This window comes from Talpa europaea (genome assembly GCF_964194135.1).
Source record: "Talpa europaea genome assembly, chromosome: 12".
NCBI classification, from domain to species: Eukaryota; Metazoa; Chordata; class Mammalia; order Eulipotyphla; family Talpidae; genus Talpa; species Talpa europaea.
This window is the reverse complement of record NC_140079.1, coordinates 59,422,505-59,437,559: the sequence shown is the minus strand read 5'-3', so window position 1 is coordinate 59,437,559 and position 15,055 is coordinate 59,422,505. Positions and strand designations below refer to the sequence as shown.

At 46.0% G+C, this 15,055-nt stretch overlaps 1 protein-coding gene across 1 annotated transcript; it reads right to left on the bottom strand.

Moving 5' to 3' along the window:
* Window positions 1-13,741: 13,741 nt before the first annotated feature.
* On the bottom strand, window positions 13,742-14,145 carry KIAA0040 (the record flags this gene model as incomplete). Its single annotated transcript, XM_084251005.1, has 1 exon — window positions 13,742-14,145. Exon 1 carries the CDS (start codon window positions 14,036-14,038, stop codon window positions 13,742-13,744), a length of 297 nt encoding a protein of 98 aa, XP_084107131.1. The 5' UTR covers window positions 14,039-14,145.
* Window positions 14,146-15,055: the final 910 nt, after the last annotated feature.

Sequence of the window (15,055 nt, the reverse complement as noted above, 5' to 3'; positions counted from 1 at the left end):
TGCGCATTGTGTGGGGAAAACAGCACTGGGGCTGCAAGGTGTTTCAGTTTATCTTCAATAACAAATAGAGTTAAAGCAAAAAAAAAATCATCTAGCATTTCACCAACTGAAAATTTCTGGAAGTTGGTAAATTTAAAGCTCTTGTTGGTACAAATCTTTCTAGAAAGCAGCCCAAAAGAGGAGTTCTAATGACCAAGAAGCCGGGTAGCCAGATGCCTTCCATTAACCACTGGGATTTGGCGAAAAACCCCTTTTCAAAAATTGCTGGTGTTATGTGAGGAAGAATAAAGGGAACCGACAGGGACCAAGATGGGCTCACATTTAGCCAAGTTCTGACTAGTATCCAGCCTGCTGGAAATCAAAGCTTCCGTGTTACTCTCTCTGGGCACCCCTTTCCGGCTATTTGCATAATCATGTTCATCGAGCTGCATATGTTGCGAATAAATTATCACTTGTTTTAACTTTAAAACACTCGACTCCCTTGATAATTGGTGCCACCCAAAAGCTCTTCTGTGACTCTCTTTCATACCTTTCAAGTCTTTTGCCTCCCTCCTCTCCTGAGCCCCACAGAGTTGGACCCCTGGGTTTTCATTGCTCCAGAGGCTTATTATTTGAACCAGCACCTGGCAAGGTCACTTTCTGCTTATTTCCTGTCAGTTTGGAGGGTTTTTTTTTGTCATGAAGTCAGGGACCGTTGAAGTCACTTCAGTTCCTATTTGAAAAAAAAAACAACAACAAAACATTTGATTAAAAAAATTGCTTTGTGTTATTTTCTCCACACAAGTGCACTTGAATTCTAAGTTTAACCCAAGTGCAAGTGAAGGTACAATTTGTGTGGAAGTATAATGGAATTTCGTTGGCTGTGGCCTGTTACTTGTGTGATGAAAATAATGGTATTTGGAGCCAGAAGTGAATGAGGGGGGAAAGAAATGCCCTAAAACTGCAGTCCCCCACCAGGACTAGGGGTGTTGTTTGTTGCTTCAGTTTCCCCAGGTTTTAGCCACTGAATAAATGCCAACCCGTATTTTCCAAAAACAGTTTTTGTTCACCTTTAAAGTTTTCAGTGTCCCCCTTCCACATACACCTGCACTCTGAGCAATGCCATGGTCACTCTAGATTTGATAATGAGTGGCCTGACTGCAGCACAGTTTCAGTGTTGGCGCTACACATTAAAAAATATGCTTATATGGGCCTCCCTAGTGGTGCAGGGGTTAAAAGACACAGTGCTATCAAGCTATCACCAGCCACTATGGCACAAGTTCGATCCCCAGCAGGCCAGGGAGCAGCCCACATGGTGCAGCAGACCTCTCCTGCCTCGCCCGCTGCTCCCTTAGCAGTGTGTTTCAGTGAATCTGCCTGTTCTGCTCCTCACTTTCTCCACACATCTGGTCTACACCCCAGTTCTTGTATGCATAAATAAATAAATATTAAAAAAATGCTTATATCCAGCATATATAAAGAACTCTTACAACTCAACAACAAAAAACCTGATTGAAAAACAGGCCTAGGATCTGAATAGACACTTCTCCAGAAATGACATACAGATGGCCACAGGCACATGAAAAGATGTTCATCATCTCTTATTAGGGATATGTCAATTGAAACTTCACCTCACACCATGAGAATGGCTATTATCCAAAAAAGAAAACAAAAAAATCAAAGCCAAGAACCAACTATTGGAAAGAACAGAGAGAAGGAAACTCTCATGCACTGTTGGCAGGAATGTAAATTGGAGCAACTGTTATGGAAAGCAGTGTGGAAATTGCTCAAAAAATTAAGAATAGAAATTCCATAAGATCCATTTATTCCACATCTGGTTATTTCCCTAAGGAATATGAAAAATAATAATGTTCATCACATTAATTACAATTGGGGTAAGATTTGGAAACAACCTAAGTGCCTGTCACTGGATGAGTGGATAAAGATGTGGTATATCTACACGACAGCATACTACTCAGTTGCAAAAAAGGATGAAACTCTGCCATTTCCAAAAACATAGGTGGACCTAGAGGACATTATGCTAAGTGAAATAAGTCATGCAGAGAAAGGTCTGACTTTACTCATATGTGGATGATAAATGAACAAAACAAAACAAACTCAAAGAGTATGAAAACAAAGTAGTGCTTATCAGAAAGGAGGGGGAAGCAGGATGTGTAAATTGGGTAAAATGGGTCAATTGTGATGGATGGAAACTAGGCCTTTGGTGGTGAATATAATGCAGTCTATAAGGATGTCAATATGTAAGTTTTTGCACCTTAAACCTGTATGTTATAAATCAATTTTACTTTAATACAAAATTTAAAAATAATTAAAAATAAAAAAGGGCTTGCACATTGTTCATTGATTTAATGAGAATTTGGTCATCTGCCTACTTCTTACCAGGTGGTATGCTGTCCACTGGGGAGACAGGTGAGGGCACAGAAGTGAGCAAGTTAAACATGGTCCTTGCACTAATGCAGTGTTGTGCTGTCATTCATTCATTGCCTCTTTCATTCAACAAGTATTGATTGAGCCCTATTTTTTTTAAGATTTATTTTTATTTATACAAGAGCTGGGGTACAGGCCAGAGTTGTGGGAAGGTGAGAGAATTCACCAGAGACAGAGCGGGGAGCAGAACAGGCAGACGGACCGAAGCAGTGGGCAAGACAGGAGAGGTCTACCTTGCCATGTGGGATTCTCCCTGGCCGGCTGGGAATCAAACCAGCACTGCGGAGGCTGCAGACAGCTTCACAGCGCTGCGCTTAACCCGCTGCGCCACCAGGGAGGCCCTGACTGAGCCCTATTGTGTTCTACTCTAAGCGCTGGTGCAGAACGTCACATTCCTGCCCTTATGCTTATATTCTACTAGTGGAGACTGTCAATAATCAGCAAATAAATGTATAATTTTAAGAAGTATTTAAGGTGTGGAAGAAAAATGCAGTAGGATTAAGTGATGGAGGCAGAAATTGGAGTGGAGGTGGGGAACTACTCAGGCCTCTCCGAGGAGGAGATATTTGCTGAGAACTGTCAGATTTTTTTGGGTGCTGATTTGGCTTTGTCAGGATAAGAGCCTGAGCTAACTTCTTAATCCATCTGAAAGGTCAACCTGTACACTTCCTAGTTCCCAGTCCTTTCATTTTCTGTTGGCATGGACAGTCCTCGCCGGTGATACAGGAGTCCAGGGCTCATCCCATTGTGTGCAGACTTTTTTAGAAATGAATTGTCCCTTTGCAAAGCACATCAAATTAGGGAGTAATTCAGAGCCAGGGTTACTGCCTGGTAACTAATGCTTCTCAACTTTTAACATGCTTGCTAAACAGGCTTGATAAAGCAGATGACTGCGTCCCATTTTCTGACCTGATCCAGTAGTTCTGGCTAGGCTCTGCTGGACTGGAGTATGCTCAGAGTCTCTATGGTGTAGGGGCCAGCTGACCGATGCTCCAGAGGCATCTGATATGGCCGCAGCCCACCCCAGTGGTCACTGTCCTTAACAAGTCTCCATCACTTGACCAGCATGAGGACTTGAGGGAAACTGGAGTTGTTTCTTGCATTCAAGTCATGAGGCCAGGAAGAGATGGGGTGGAGAGAATCTCAGCTGACCCTTTGAAGGGTGGCAAAAGAAGTCTGAGAAAGCTCATTTTCAAGAACGTTTGTCTGATGGAGAAAACATTCCAGGCCTAATCGTCCATGCCTAACCTCATTTTAACATGGCCAATGCTGGCAGCAGCTGCTCTGGTAGCTGAATATGGGTCCAAGGAATGGGTTTCTAGGTAGATCTGCTTTTCAGAGGGTCAAATGCCTTTTTAAGAGTCAGGCTATGCGCTATCTATGGGCTTTGAGCCTGAGGAAATTCATACCACTAGGACAAACCAGAGCAAACTACGTTTGTCACAGAAGGGACAGGCTGCAAACCAGGCATTAGGTCGAAATGAGGACGAAACTATCAGAAGCATTTGAGAAAAGGGCCACGCCATTGCCTGTTCCTTACAAGACACGAGCAACACCAGCAAAGCAGTGACAAACAGAACAGTTGCCGCCTACAGCGTGGTGGGAGGGACGGGGGACAGACCATGACAGTGGGGGGTGCACTGGGGGCAGCGAGCCCACAGTGAACCCTGTGGGCAGCGTGAGGGTGCAGGAGAAAGCACCGGGAGTACGATTTTGGCAATAGGTCTAGAAGGATGGCTCTGAGTTTGCTAGGAGAGAAATGAGTATTGTGGAGGGAAGGCAGGACACTTGGGGAGAGAATGTGGTAGCAAAGGTAAGAAAGGGTGGAGTGTGGCATGTTTGAGGGAGAAAAATGGTTTCTTGGGTGAGGAGTGCTGGTGGGTAGCCATGTAGGAGATGAGGGACTCTTGCTTGGCCACATAAGAATAGTTGATCCTTGAACACCACAGGGGTCGGGGCACAGACTGCCCTGCAGTAGGAAATTAGTGTGTAACTTATAGTAGGCCTTCAGGATCTGCAGTTTTGCATCCATGGATTTAACTTACTTCTATGCCTAGTTGATTCCGTGAATGTGGGAGCCCATGAATAGAGAAAATATCTGAGGAGAGAAAAAATCTGCGAGTAGAAAGCAATCCTTGAATAAGTGGACCCCCGCAGTTCAGACTCAATATTGCTCAAGGATTAACTGTACTGTGACTCTCAGCTCTCACGAACCATTGGAATCAGCCAGAGCTTTTATGTCTATAGATCCTATACCCCCTGCATACCCTCCCCCTCCCCATATTGTGCATTGGAGTTTTTTTTTAAGCTCCCAGGGAGTTTGGAAATGCAACTGGGGCTGAGAACTACTGCTGAGAGAACATTCAGAGGTGTTTACACCTTTGAGTGACACCTTCAGTGAGCCTTGTATTTTGGAAATATCAGTCTGGTGCAGGATAGGAATGTTGGGGAGGTAATGAGAGGAGTTTTGGGAAAAGGGTGGGGATTGAGACAAGTTCAAGGCTATTGTAATGGGCATAGTTAATGCCTTTCTTGGCCTGTGGTGAAAATGATGAGAAAGGGAGAAAGAGTTCAGATTAAAGAGAAATTTCAGAAGAAGAATCAACAGGATTTGAGGGGGTGGGTGATAAGGGCAAGGGCGGGGTCCTTTCATGCCTGAATTTGGAGCTGGTTGCCCTAGACAGTAGCTTCCTCTGAGAATTAGGTGCCTAAGTTAATGTTTATCTGGTGATTTCAAGAGCCCGGCTTTCTAACAATTCTCAGGCATCAAGGACCATTAACACCAGAAAATTCGGAGGAGCCAGAGAGACAAAGATGTGATCAAGGGGATGATGCAAAGGAAAAGGCCCAGGTGTGGCATGTGAGACGAGAGAATGTGGACCCGGAGAACTAGAAATGGAGGTGCAGCATGACAGAAGGAAAAACAAGTGTAAAGAACAAAAAGCTCTCGGTGAAATGTAATCGTTTGCTGGAGGAAGACCTCTGCTAGAAAGAATTTCAAGTCATTATCTTAAGTCCTTCACCAGGGCAGTGAGGAGGATCAGGAAGGAATTTCTGTCAGCAAGAGCCTATCAAATAGCGGCCCAGTGCAGGAGCCACGCCATACTTATTCAGGCCAGGAGATGGCAGTGTTGTCCTGCTGGGAGCCTCTCCCTTCCTGCTCAGGATCATCTCCTCTATAGAGGGGTGCCCCGCAGGTTCCTACTTTTCTTCCTTGGAGATTCAATCTGTGGGGTACAACTCAGCTTCCAGACTATGCATGTGGCTGTGCGGGCAGCGTAATGTACAAAACAGACAACCGGGAAATAGTTTGAAGTGATTGCCCAGGGAGATCTGGGCTCTCTCCCCTTACCTGATCTACTGGGTAGGGTGGTGAGACAAGGGGGAAGGGGTGTCAGCATGAAGAAAGATGAAGGAGGCACCCCTGGAAGGGATTTGGGGTAGTTCTTAAGGTGCAAATGAATTCCCTTTCCCGAGGTCCTTCTGTTGTTTCTATGGGGAAATAGGACATGGGTTGAGTTCTAATTTCAGTGTTATATAAAGAAGCTGCGTTCCCAGGTTAGCCCATAGAAGCCTATTTATTCTGTAATACAGATAAGCCATGGTGCCTTATTATAATGACACAATAGAAAACAACAATATCACAGTGTGTCATTAAGATAAAAGAAGGAAACAGAATGGAGTGAAGCAGCTCTTTATTTTTGTAAGTGAAGAAAATTAGATTTAATTAGAGAAGGATAAGGATGCAGATGAGACTTGCTGTGGAACATCCCAAGGAGACACCTGGGTACCCTCAAGTCTTGTGAGCAGAGCTCTGAGTTGTGATCATTGGGTCCCTGACTCAGAAGGAGCTCTGGCTAGTGAACCTCTTTGAGGCAGCTCCCCCTCCCACCCTCCAGGGCACTGGCCTGCATCACAAGGCCTGGTGGGCCAAAGCGGGGGTGGAGTAGGAGGCCCAATACTGGTTTCCACTCCGGGCCCGGGTTTCTGGGCCTTATTTTCTTCATTTGTAAAGTGAGACTCACATCAATTCCTGATTTTCTCTCTCCATGGTTGCTGCCAAAATGGCTGAGATGATGAAAGAGATTTTATGAACGATGGAACTCTCTGCAATGGTAAGAGAGGGGTCTTAAAAAATCTTTAGTTTCTCTAACTTCATTGAAAACTTTTGAATGAACTTTTTCTCTGCCTTTGGGAGAGGTGCATCTCCAGCCAGCTCTGAGGGGTGTGCTGTGAAAAGTCATCAATTGTCTTTCACAAGTGGAAGACAGAGACAGGGCAGAGTGAGAGGGTTAGTAAAGAGAAAGGAAAGTCTGTGTACACTGCAGGAAGCGTTTCTTTGAGGATGATACGAATCAAGCTGTAAGCGGTGAAAGGGATCAGTTGAGGCGTGGAGTGTCTGCCTTTGCAGAGTGTCCTAAATGGTGTTCCTTGGAACCTTTGCTAAAAGAAAAAGAGCTTCCATGGTTGGATAAGCCTGGGAAAACTCTGAGTAGCATTAGTTTCTTTATTTTAGTACTTGTTAGAACCTTTCATGTTCTAACAAGTCTTAGGGGGTGGGTAGGGAAGTCAGAGTATGCAACATTTTGCAAACTTACTTGACCATAGAATTCTTTTGTTTTCTGAGTATCTGGGTAGTTTTTCTCACGGTGTGGTTCAGAGACCACTGACATTTACCTCCAGTGCTTGTCAGGAGAGCAGATTGTCTGGGCCCACCCTAGATTTAAGTAAATTTACCAGAAGGGCAGAAAGGAACAAGGAAGCCACTCTTATAAGAAACACTCCTAGGTATCTACCCAAAGGACACAGAAACATTAATTCCAAAGGGCACCTGCACCCCTATGTTTATAGCAGCACTGTTTACAATAGCTAAGCTTTGGAAACAACCCAAATGCCCAAAAATAGATGACTGGACCAAGAAGATGTGGTACATATACGCCATGGAATATTACTCAGCATTCAAAAAAGATAAACACATGCAATTTGCAGCAACATGGATGGCGCTGGAAGGGATCATGCTCAGCGAAATAAGCCAGAAAGAAAAAGAAAAATACCGGATGGTCTCACTCATAGCAGGAATCTAGAAAACTTAAATAAGGGACCAGGAAAAAGAATAACTATAAGAAAGACAATATCAAAATCAACAAGCAACTATATACCAGAGACACACTATGGGGTGGGGGGGAGAGATGGGAGTAGGATCAAAACAAGGGGGGTGGGAATTGTAACGGGACTATAACCAAGATGAAAATGCATACCTTGTGCAAAAATGAAAAATGATGTAAAAAATATGTAAAAGGAAAAAAAAAAGAAAAACAAGAAACACTGCAGTCATTTTTCTTCCCTTTCTTTTCCCCCATCCCTGCTTCAGTGAATTTATTTAGCATGTAGTGAGCACCAGGCCCCACGCTAGATAGCTGAGATGTTGTGGTAAATAAGACAGTCATAATTCTGGCCTCTTGAAGGCTAATTCTGAAGTGATGAGAACGGGGGTGGGGTGCTGGGAATACAGAAATACACACAATGAAAGTGCAGCCAGCTCTTGCTGAGAAGGGGGGAGACTCATGGTTAGGGGCACTTTACTGTAGGCAGCAATGCAAATGCAGAGCACTTGGCCAAAATTATGTTTGTAATAACAATTAAGATTTAGACTAACTCAGCATAGCAATCTTCACCCTGTCAAGTTTGCGAATATCATCCTATAAAGAAAGCCCAGTGAGTCTTTAAGCACATTTAGTTTGAAGACCAGACATCTAGAGTGTTGATGTTCTAAGGGAAACCTGCAAACTTTTGTTGAGGCAAAGTCTCCTAATATGGCCACCAGGGGCACCGTGACCCCAGGGTGGCTTGGTTGCGGGCAGAGGGGCTGAAGTAAGGCAGGATGGGCCTTGCCAGTCACTTACTGTAAACTGGGAATAAGGATACTATGCAGACAACACAGTGAGTGGTGAAACCAGGGAACAACATATCACACCAAGAGGATAGAAAATGCAGGTCACTTTCACTCCTGATCTCACTGACCCTGCTGTGCCATTGGACTTAAGGGTCTTGCTTTCTTTCTGAAAGTTTCCTCCCCTTTCACTTCCAGGACACAACTCTCAACGACCTGTATTCTGTCCTCCATAATAACAACCACGTTCATTGAGCGTGTACCGTCAGCCAGGCCCTGTGCTAGATGCTATATATGCATTAACACCCTTGATCCTCTGAGCCCTGTGAGGTAAGTAGCGGCCTTCTCTGTGCTTCTGCAGATACGTATGTCGTTATAGGGATGGTCTTGGGTCTAAATTATGTAACCAGTGGAGGTGGACTTTAGCATTCGACAATGCTAGTTCCGAGTCCTAGGCCTCCACGTTGAGGCTGAGATCCTGCCTCGCCATCCTGGCTGCTGTTTTGGGTCATAGGCTCTTCAAGTGATGCCCTCCTTTCCCACGTTCCTCCTCTAGACAGCTCCTGGGGGGTTCCCCCACAGCCTGCTCTGAGGGGGAGCTTCCTTCTGAGGAAGCAGGAGCAACACCATAATATAATGGGCTATATGCTTGTCTGGTTTCCTCAACCCAGCTGTGATCCCTCCAGGACAACTTTGTATTGCAGGTGCATAAAGAGCTTGAGAACTTCCTATGGTAAAGAATCAAAAGAGTTGGGCCTCCCTGGTGGCGCAGGTCATTGAGTGCTGCGCTGTGAAGCTGTCCACAGCCTCTGTGGTGCAGGTTCGATCCTGGCTGGCTAGGGAGATACCCACATGATGCGGCAGACCTCTCCTGTATCTTCTGCTGCTCCTCTCAGCATTGTGTTTCGGTCAATCTGCCTGTCTGTTCCCTGCTCTGTCTCTGGTGAATCCTCTCACCCTCCAGAACATCTGGCCTGTACCCCAGTTCTTGTGTAGATTGGTGAATCTTTAAAAAAAAGTGTTAATGGAATCAATTAACCTCAAGAGAGTTAGATTCAAGCATGCACGGTTGTTCTGGAAGGAAAGTATTTGAAAACAGCTCTTTGAACCCATGACAGAGGCAGAACGCTGAGCAGCTGAAGGTACTTCTTTTTCAGTCTTGTAATTCTGTGGCTTTGATTTTCAGAGTAATACCAAGATCAAAGGGCAAGGGGCCAGTGCAGAGTGCCTTGGCAAGCAGAGAATGCTCTTCAACTCTGTATTTACACCACCACAGTCAGGGTCAAGGCTGGGCAGGATGGCATCGAGCTCAGCACCTCCTCAAGTTTCCGGGTCACATTCCTACCTCCGCGCTAGAATATTTGGAAGGGGAGCCTGAGTCTTGGCCTGCCTTCTGAGCCCTCGTGGGCATGCAGCAGACACAGTTTTGCTAAAGTGCTTGACCACATCCCCCCAAAAAGCTTCTAGACATATACCCTCCTTGATGGCCACCACAAGCTATCGGTGGCTTTTGAGAAATTGAAATGTGACTGCTACTGGGCCCTTCATTTAATTTAATGTCAATTAACTTAAATAGCTACAGGTGACTAATGGGTACCATGTTGGACAGTGTGGCTCTAGAACATTTGTATCATTCCTGGTTCCACTGGCTAATTCTGCTCTGGGCAGTTTCTGCTTTAATGGTCAGCTTAGAAACATCAAGGGAGGAATATAAATGATTGCATGCCATACTCTGTGCAGAGTTCTGGACAGGAAAAGAGGCAATCATTCATACAGACACACATATGTGTATATGAAGGTGTCTATCACCTATCACCACCATCGTCTATCACCTGTCTATCTATCAGTCATCTGTCTATCATCTATCAGCTTTTATCTATCAATCACTTATCTATCTGTTCATCTGTCCATCAATCCTCTGTCTTTCCACCTCCCTATTCATCCATCTCTCTAGCAGCTTCTGTAGAGGTTTTGATGTCTCTCCTTCCCAACACTGCACCTCACTCAGAAGTCTATTTTTACTTAGTTTTTGCTATTTCCCCCTTCTTCCTTTAAGAAGACATTGATTGACCTCATTGAAGGGAATGTTCTCTAAGTGTTGCCAAGGAACATCAGTGTGTTTTTTCTGCAGCTGGCACCTCTGAGGGTGCCTGGTCTCCGAGGTGTCTGCTCTGCCAGGGGTGTGAGATGTCCAGGTCCTCAGCCTCCACCTCGCCCTGGAGATGCAGAGCAGGGAGGGCAAAGTCCCAAAGAGACTGCAGCCATCAGTTATGAGTGTTGTCTGGGAGAGGCTACATCTAATATCAAGAAAATAAGTTCTGAATCCAGCCAGGCATAGCTTTTTATTTCCAAAAAACTTTATTTAAATAAATTTTCCTTTTGTGTTTGAATTTTACAGAAAGAAATACTGACAAATACTATACCACTTTGACCATTTTTATTCTTGAAAAGGTGACCTCCTTTTCCCTAGATCTTCCCTTACCCCCCCACCCCCACCCCAGATAAAAAAGCAAATCCTTGAGCCATGTGGGGGCAAGATCTCCTTGACTTTGGTGGCTGAAGCTGTTCAGCTCTCTCCCCAAGCCTGTGCTGGTTTAGGAAGCCTTTTCTTCACCATTCTCTTGTGTCCTCCTTTTACCTAAGTCCCCTAAGATGGGCCCAGCAGGCTGCAGTCCCCAGTTGATTCTGGTTGCCAGTGGCTGTTCTGGGACAGAAGCTGGAAAGGAGTGAAAATGGAGAGGAATAAAAGGAGGGGACTAGAGTGGTGTGGGAGCAAAGGGACTCAGACAAGAATAAAACCTGACAAAGGTGGAAATGGAATGGAAAGACAGTGGAGAGGCAGTGGACACCCTGAACTGGGCTCCGTCCACACGCCCATTTATTCAGCACAAACCGGGGAATCTAGCATGCCCCGGGTACTGTTCTCAGTCCTCTAGGAAGGTTGTCAGGAGAGTTGCATCGAGAGTTAAGCCTCATGCAGGGATGGGTCTCCTGGGTCCTAAGCTATAGAAGCCACCAAGAGAGCATTTCTGGGTGATTCACCCCCAGAAGTAATGCAACACCATTCGAACAGGAGCCAGCAGAACACTGCACCCCCCAGAGAGAGGCCTTGTCATGGCGATGGCAACTGACTGCTATCTTAATTCAAACTAGCAGCCAGTTGCCATGGCAACCATGTTATGTGTGCGGTCCCTGATCCTGATGATCCGCTCCCCTAGATCATACCTGACACCCAGTTTCAGCCGTCAGCCTCCACATCTCCCCCAAGTCATCCATTTTAGGGGACTGCGAGTTGGAGACAGGAAGGGCAGCAGTAGATGTAGAGAGGCTCTAGTCGTCCTGATGGGGTGACTTGCGCAGCCACCTGCTCTCTGCCATGTTCTCCATGTGACAAGGAGATAGAGAATAAGAGGGTGCTTGGATCTCAGGTCAGAGGGCTTCATGAGTCGGGGGACCTGAGTACCCAGGGAATGTGGGACCTCTTAGGGTGAGAGGGTGAATGTGACTGGTGAATATGACTCAGCCCTATGGGCAGGCCTAACATATGATTCATAGGACCATTGGTTAGAAGACCCCAGTGCAGCAGTCACCAGACACTCACCTGTTCCAGGCCTAGGATACACCTGGGGTCAGGTGAGTACCAGGTAGCCCAAGTAAGCAAATGGAGTACATCTCCCCCTGAATATGTTCTTATAGAATTTCCTTTTTAGCTACTATAAATATCGAGTTTTGCTACATAATTAATTAAATTACTATCTCACACCATTTAGAACAGCTTCCATGGGAAATTATTTCAAGACAGCTACCCAGCAGATTTGCAAATATACTTAGAGCACAACCTGCTTCTGAGCTGGAAATTAGACATGTTTGTAATATGGTCACAATAACAAAATGCCAACCACTTTATCACAGAAATGGGCCAGCTCTGCCTCCTAACCTCAGCCCTACGGGGGAACATACTCCTCAACTCACCGCAGCCCTCATGGATCTCAGGGTGCCCATCAACCCGCCCCTGGGAGCGGCATGCACCATCCTGCCGAATTCAACTTTCATCTATTGCAGCAATTAGTGGGCTCCTTGGAAGAAAGGTCACTTGGGAGAATCGGTGAGGTATTCCAAGTTTACCCTTAATATCCTCATCATCACATATCCAACAGCATCCACAGACAGTTATGAGTACCAACGGTGTGCAAGGCACTTGCCTGAGCTTCAAGATAAATATTAATAAGCCTCTATATATAGCTTTATCCTTTCATTTAAACTCTCATCTCTGCATCCCGTCCGTGACATACCATGCACCCACTGCATGCTTATGGAATCACCTCCAGTGTGCCTTTGGTGAGGCTGTACCGGTGACTTGAGTCCTTCCCTTTTGAATACCACTGGTGATGGAGGAGATACCCAGATCAGGTTTCACATCTCCTTTCATCTGTAAAACACACCTTGCACAGGTACATGCAATAGCAGTCCCTGAGGTCAGTGGAGCACACCTGGTTCCCACAGCTTGCGAGCAGTCCCTTCCGGGATCGTGTGCTCTTGCTTGGAGAAGGCGCCTTCCCTAGTGATTCAGGGGATAGTGCCTCAAAGGGAGGTCTGGAGCCACACGAAATACCTCTCAGTGGCAATGAGGACCTTGTCTTGAGTTGTAAGACTAGAATTTGCAATGAATGATGATCTGCTACATTTTACTGGTCCTCTCAGGAGAGAGGTCAGAAGCACAGAAACCTGGTGTGTATCCGAGTACAGGATGGGGACTGTACCACATGGCTGGAGTGTCCAAATATGAGGATTTCCAGTAAAAGGTTATGTAGGGTGGGGTGGGAAAGCACACATCTCTCACCTGAGTGGTATATGGAATAGACAGTGCAGAGGGACCTGGCCTGCTAGGTAACTGTGCCTTTGTGCCTGCGTCTGGCCAGGCCTTCCTATGAGACTTCTTTTCACAAGACCAGATGATGTAGAGCCTGGCCCAGGGCCTTGCACAAAATAGATATTTGATGATCATTTGATGAACAGAATCTATTTCCCAGGTACCTGTTGCCCAAATTTGTATGTGTGTGCATGTGTGTGTGCGCGCGTGTGTGTATGGTATACACATGTGTGCATTTGGGGGACATATCAAGATGTACGGATAAATGTTCTTTGTGCTTTTGCATATGGAGCATGCCAGAGATAGGCGGGAGGCAGGCCTGAGTCTGTTGGGAAGAGTATTGCAAACGGACACACAGCTGCCTAGTCAGTGCCCTTAAATTGTCCACGTGGTCCCCAGAAGTACCCTCCAGGGGACACTTGGCCTGAGGTTTGTTCCCTGGTTGAACTGTTCCTCTGTGGACAGGAGTGTGTCCCTGAGGGTCCTGCTCCCCACCCTGTGTGTAGCTGGAAGCCGGCTTCGTTCCCGAGGGCACACCTCTGCTTCCTGCCTAACTAGACAGGCAGCGATGGTCTCTTCTCCAGCTGGAGAAACTTGGGCTGAGCAGAGATCCAGAGGTCTTCTTCAGCTTTCTTCTTCTTTTTCTTCTTGCCCTTGTTTCGCTCTGGCTGTCGACCGCTTTTGCCTGGTCGGTTCCAGCAGCAATGGCAACAGATGAAGATGAGTGTGATGACCACCAGGAGAGGCAGCCCCAGGAGGATGCCCAGGCAGATGGTGTTGTAGAGGCCCTCTTGGTGTTTGGTTGAAATGACAACCCAGATGGAGTTGAAGAAGGTGCTGATTTTCTCCATGGTGTTGGCTAATTTGGGGCCCGAGGAACCTCTCACCTCACTCGTAAGTTTTGAGATCAAGAAAGTGCAGCCTTGTCCACTTGTAAGCTATTCCTCTTCCAGCTTCAGGTTTGGGCATGCCATTGACAGCACCTGGAGAGAGCAAAGCAGACGACTCAAGAGGAATGCAGTGGGGATGATCTACAATTTTTTGATAACCTCATAGATTTTAGGCTTAGGAAAGGGAGGGAATTGAAGTTTCCAGAGTTCATGGAAATTGCATTGAGACTCAATAAGCAAGATAAATGCATGCACAAAGTCAATGAGTATGAACGAATGCTTGCTATATATGTACTGGATTGGACTTAGGAGATAAAAGTTAATAGTCTATCAGGCCTGGTACATAGTAGGTGCTCAGCAATGATCGGCTAAGTGGATTACTGTGTGTATTCAGTGTTCTGTTCCTGGTCAGCTCCCCGGACTCACCACCAGAGCAGTTCTCAATCTTTTCTTCACTGCAACTCGCCTGATAGTTGAGGAACATACACTTGCCACAGGAGAATTCTGTATTTGACCTTCTATGAGCACACCATGCCATTGTCAATGCTTATTAAAGCTTAAGCACAAGATGGAATGTCAAAGTCTTACTGCTTGAGGTGTGGGGCTTGGCACTCCCCCAAGGAAGAACAAGTCATCAGTCCTCATCCTGTCCCTCTCCTGCCTTCCTTACTGTCTTTTGCTTCGTGCACTCTTCCCTCTTCCATGTCTCCTCCCTCCTTACATACCACTGTGCATTGTGCTTTGGGTTGGGGGAACACATGCTGGTTTTCTCTGCTTCTGCTTTCCTCTCCCTTGCTACCCTCTCTCTCTGCTTTTTGTCTCTCATCCAAATAGTCCCAACTTTCTACGTCGGCTCATTCCCTTTCTTCACAATGGGAAAGGAGCTTAGCAGGCTTCTCAGTGATGGTGCTTGGAGCCTGGGATGGTGTCTCTGGATGCCCCCTACTCCCATCCTGAGCTCAGCTTACAGCTGGAGCT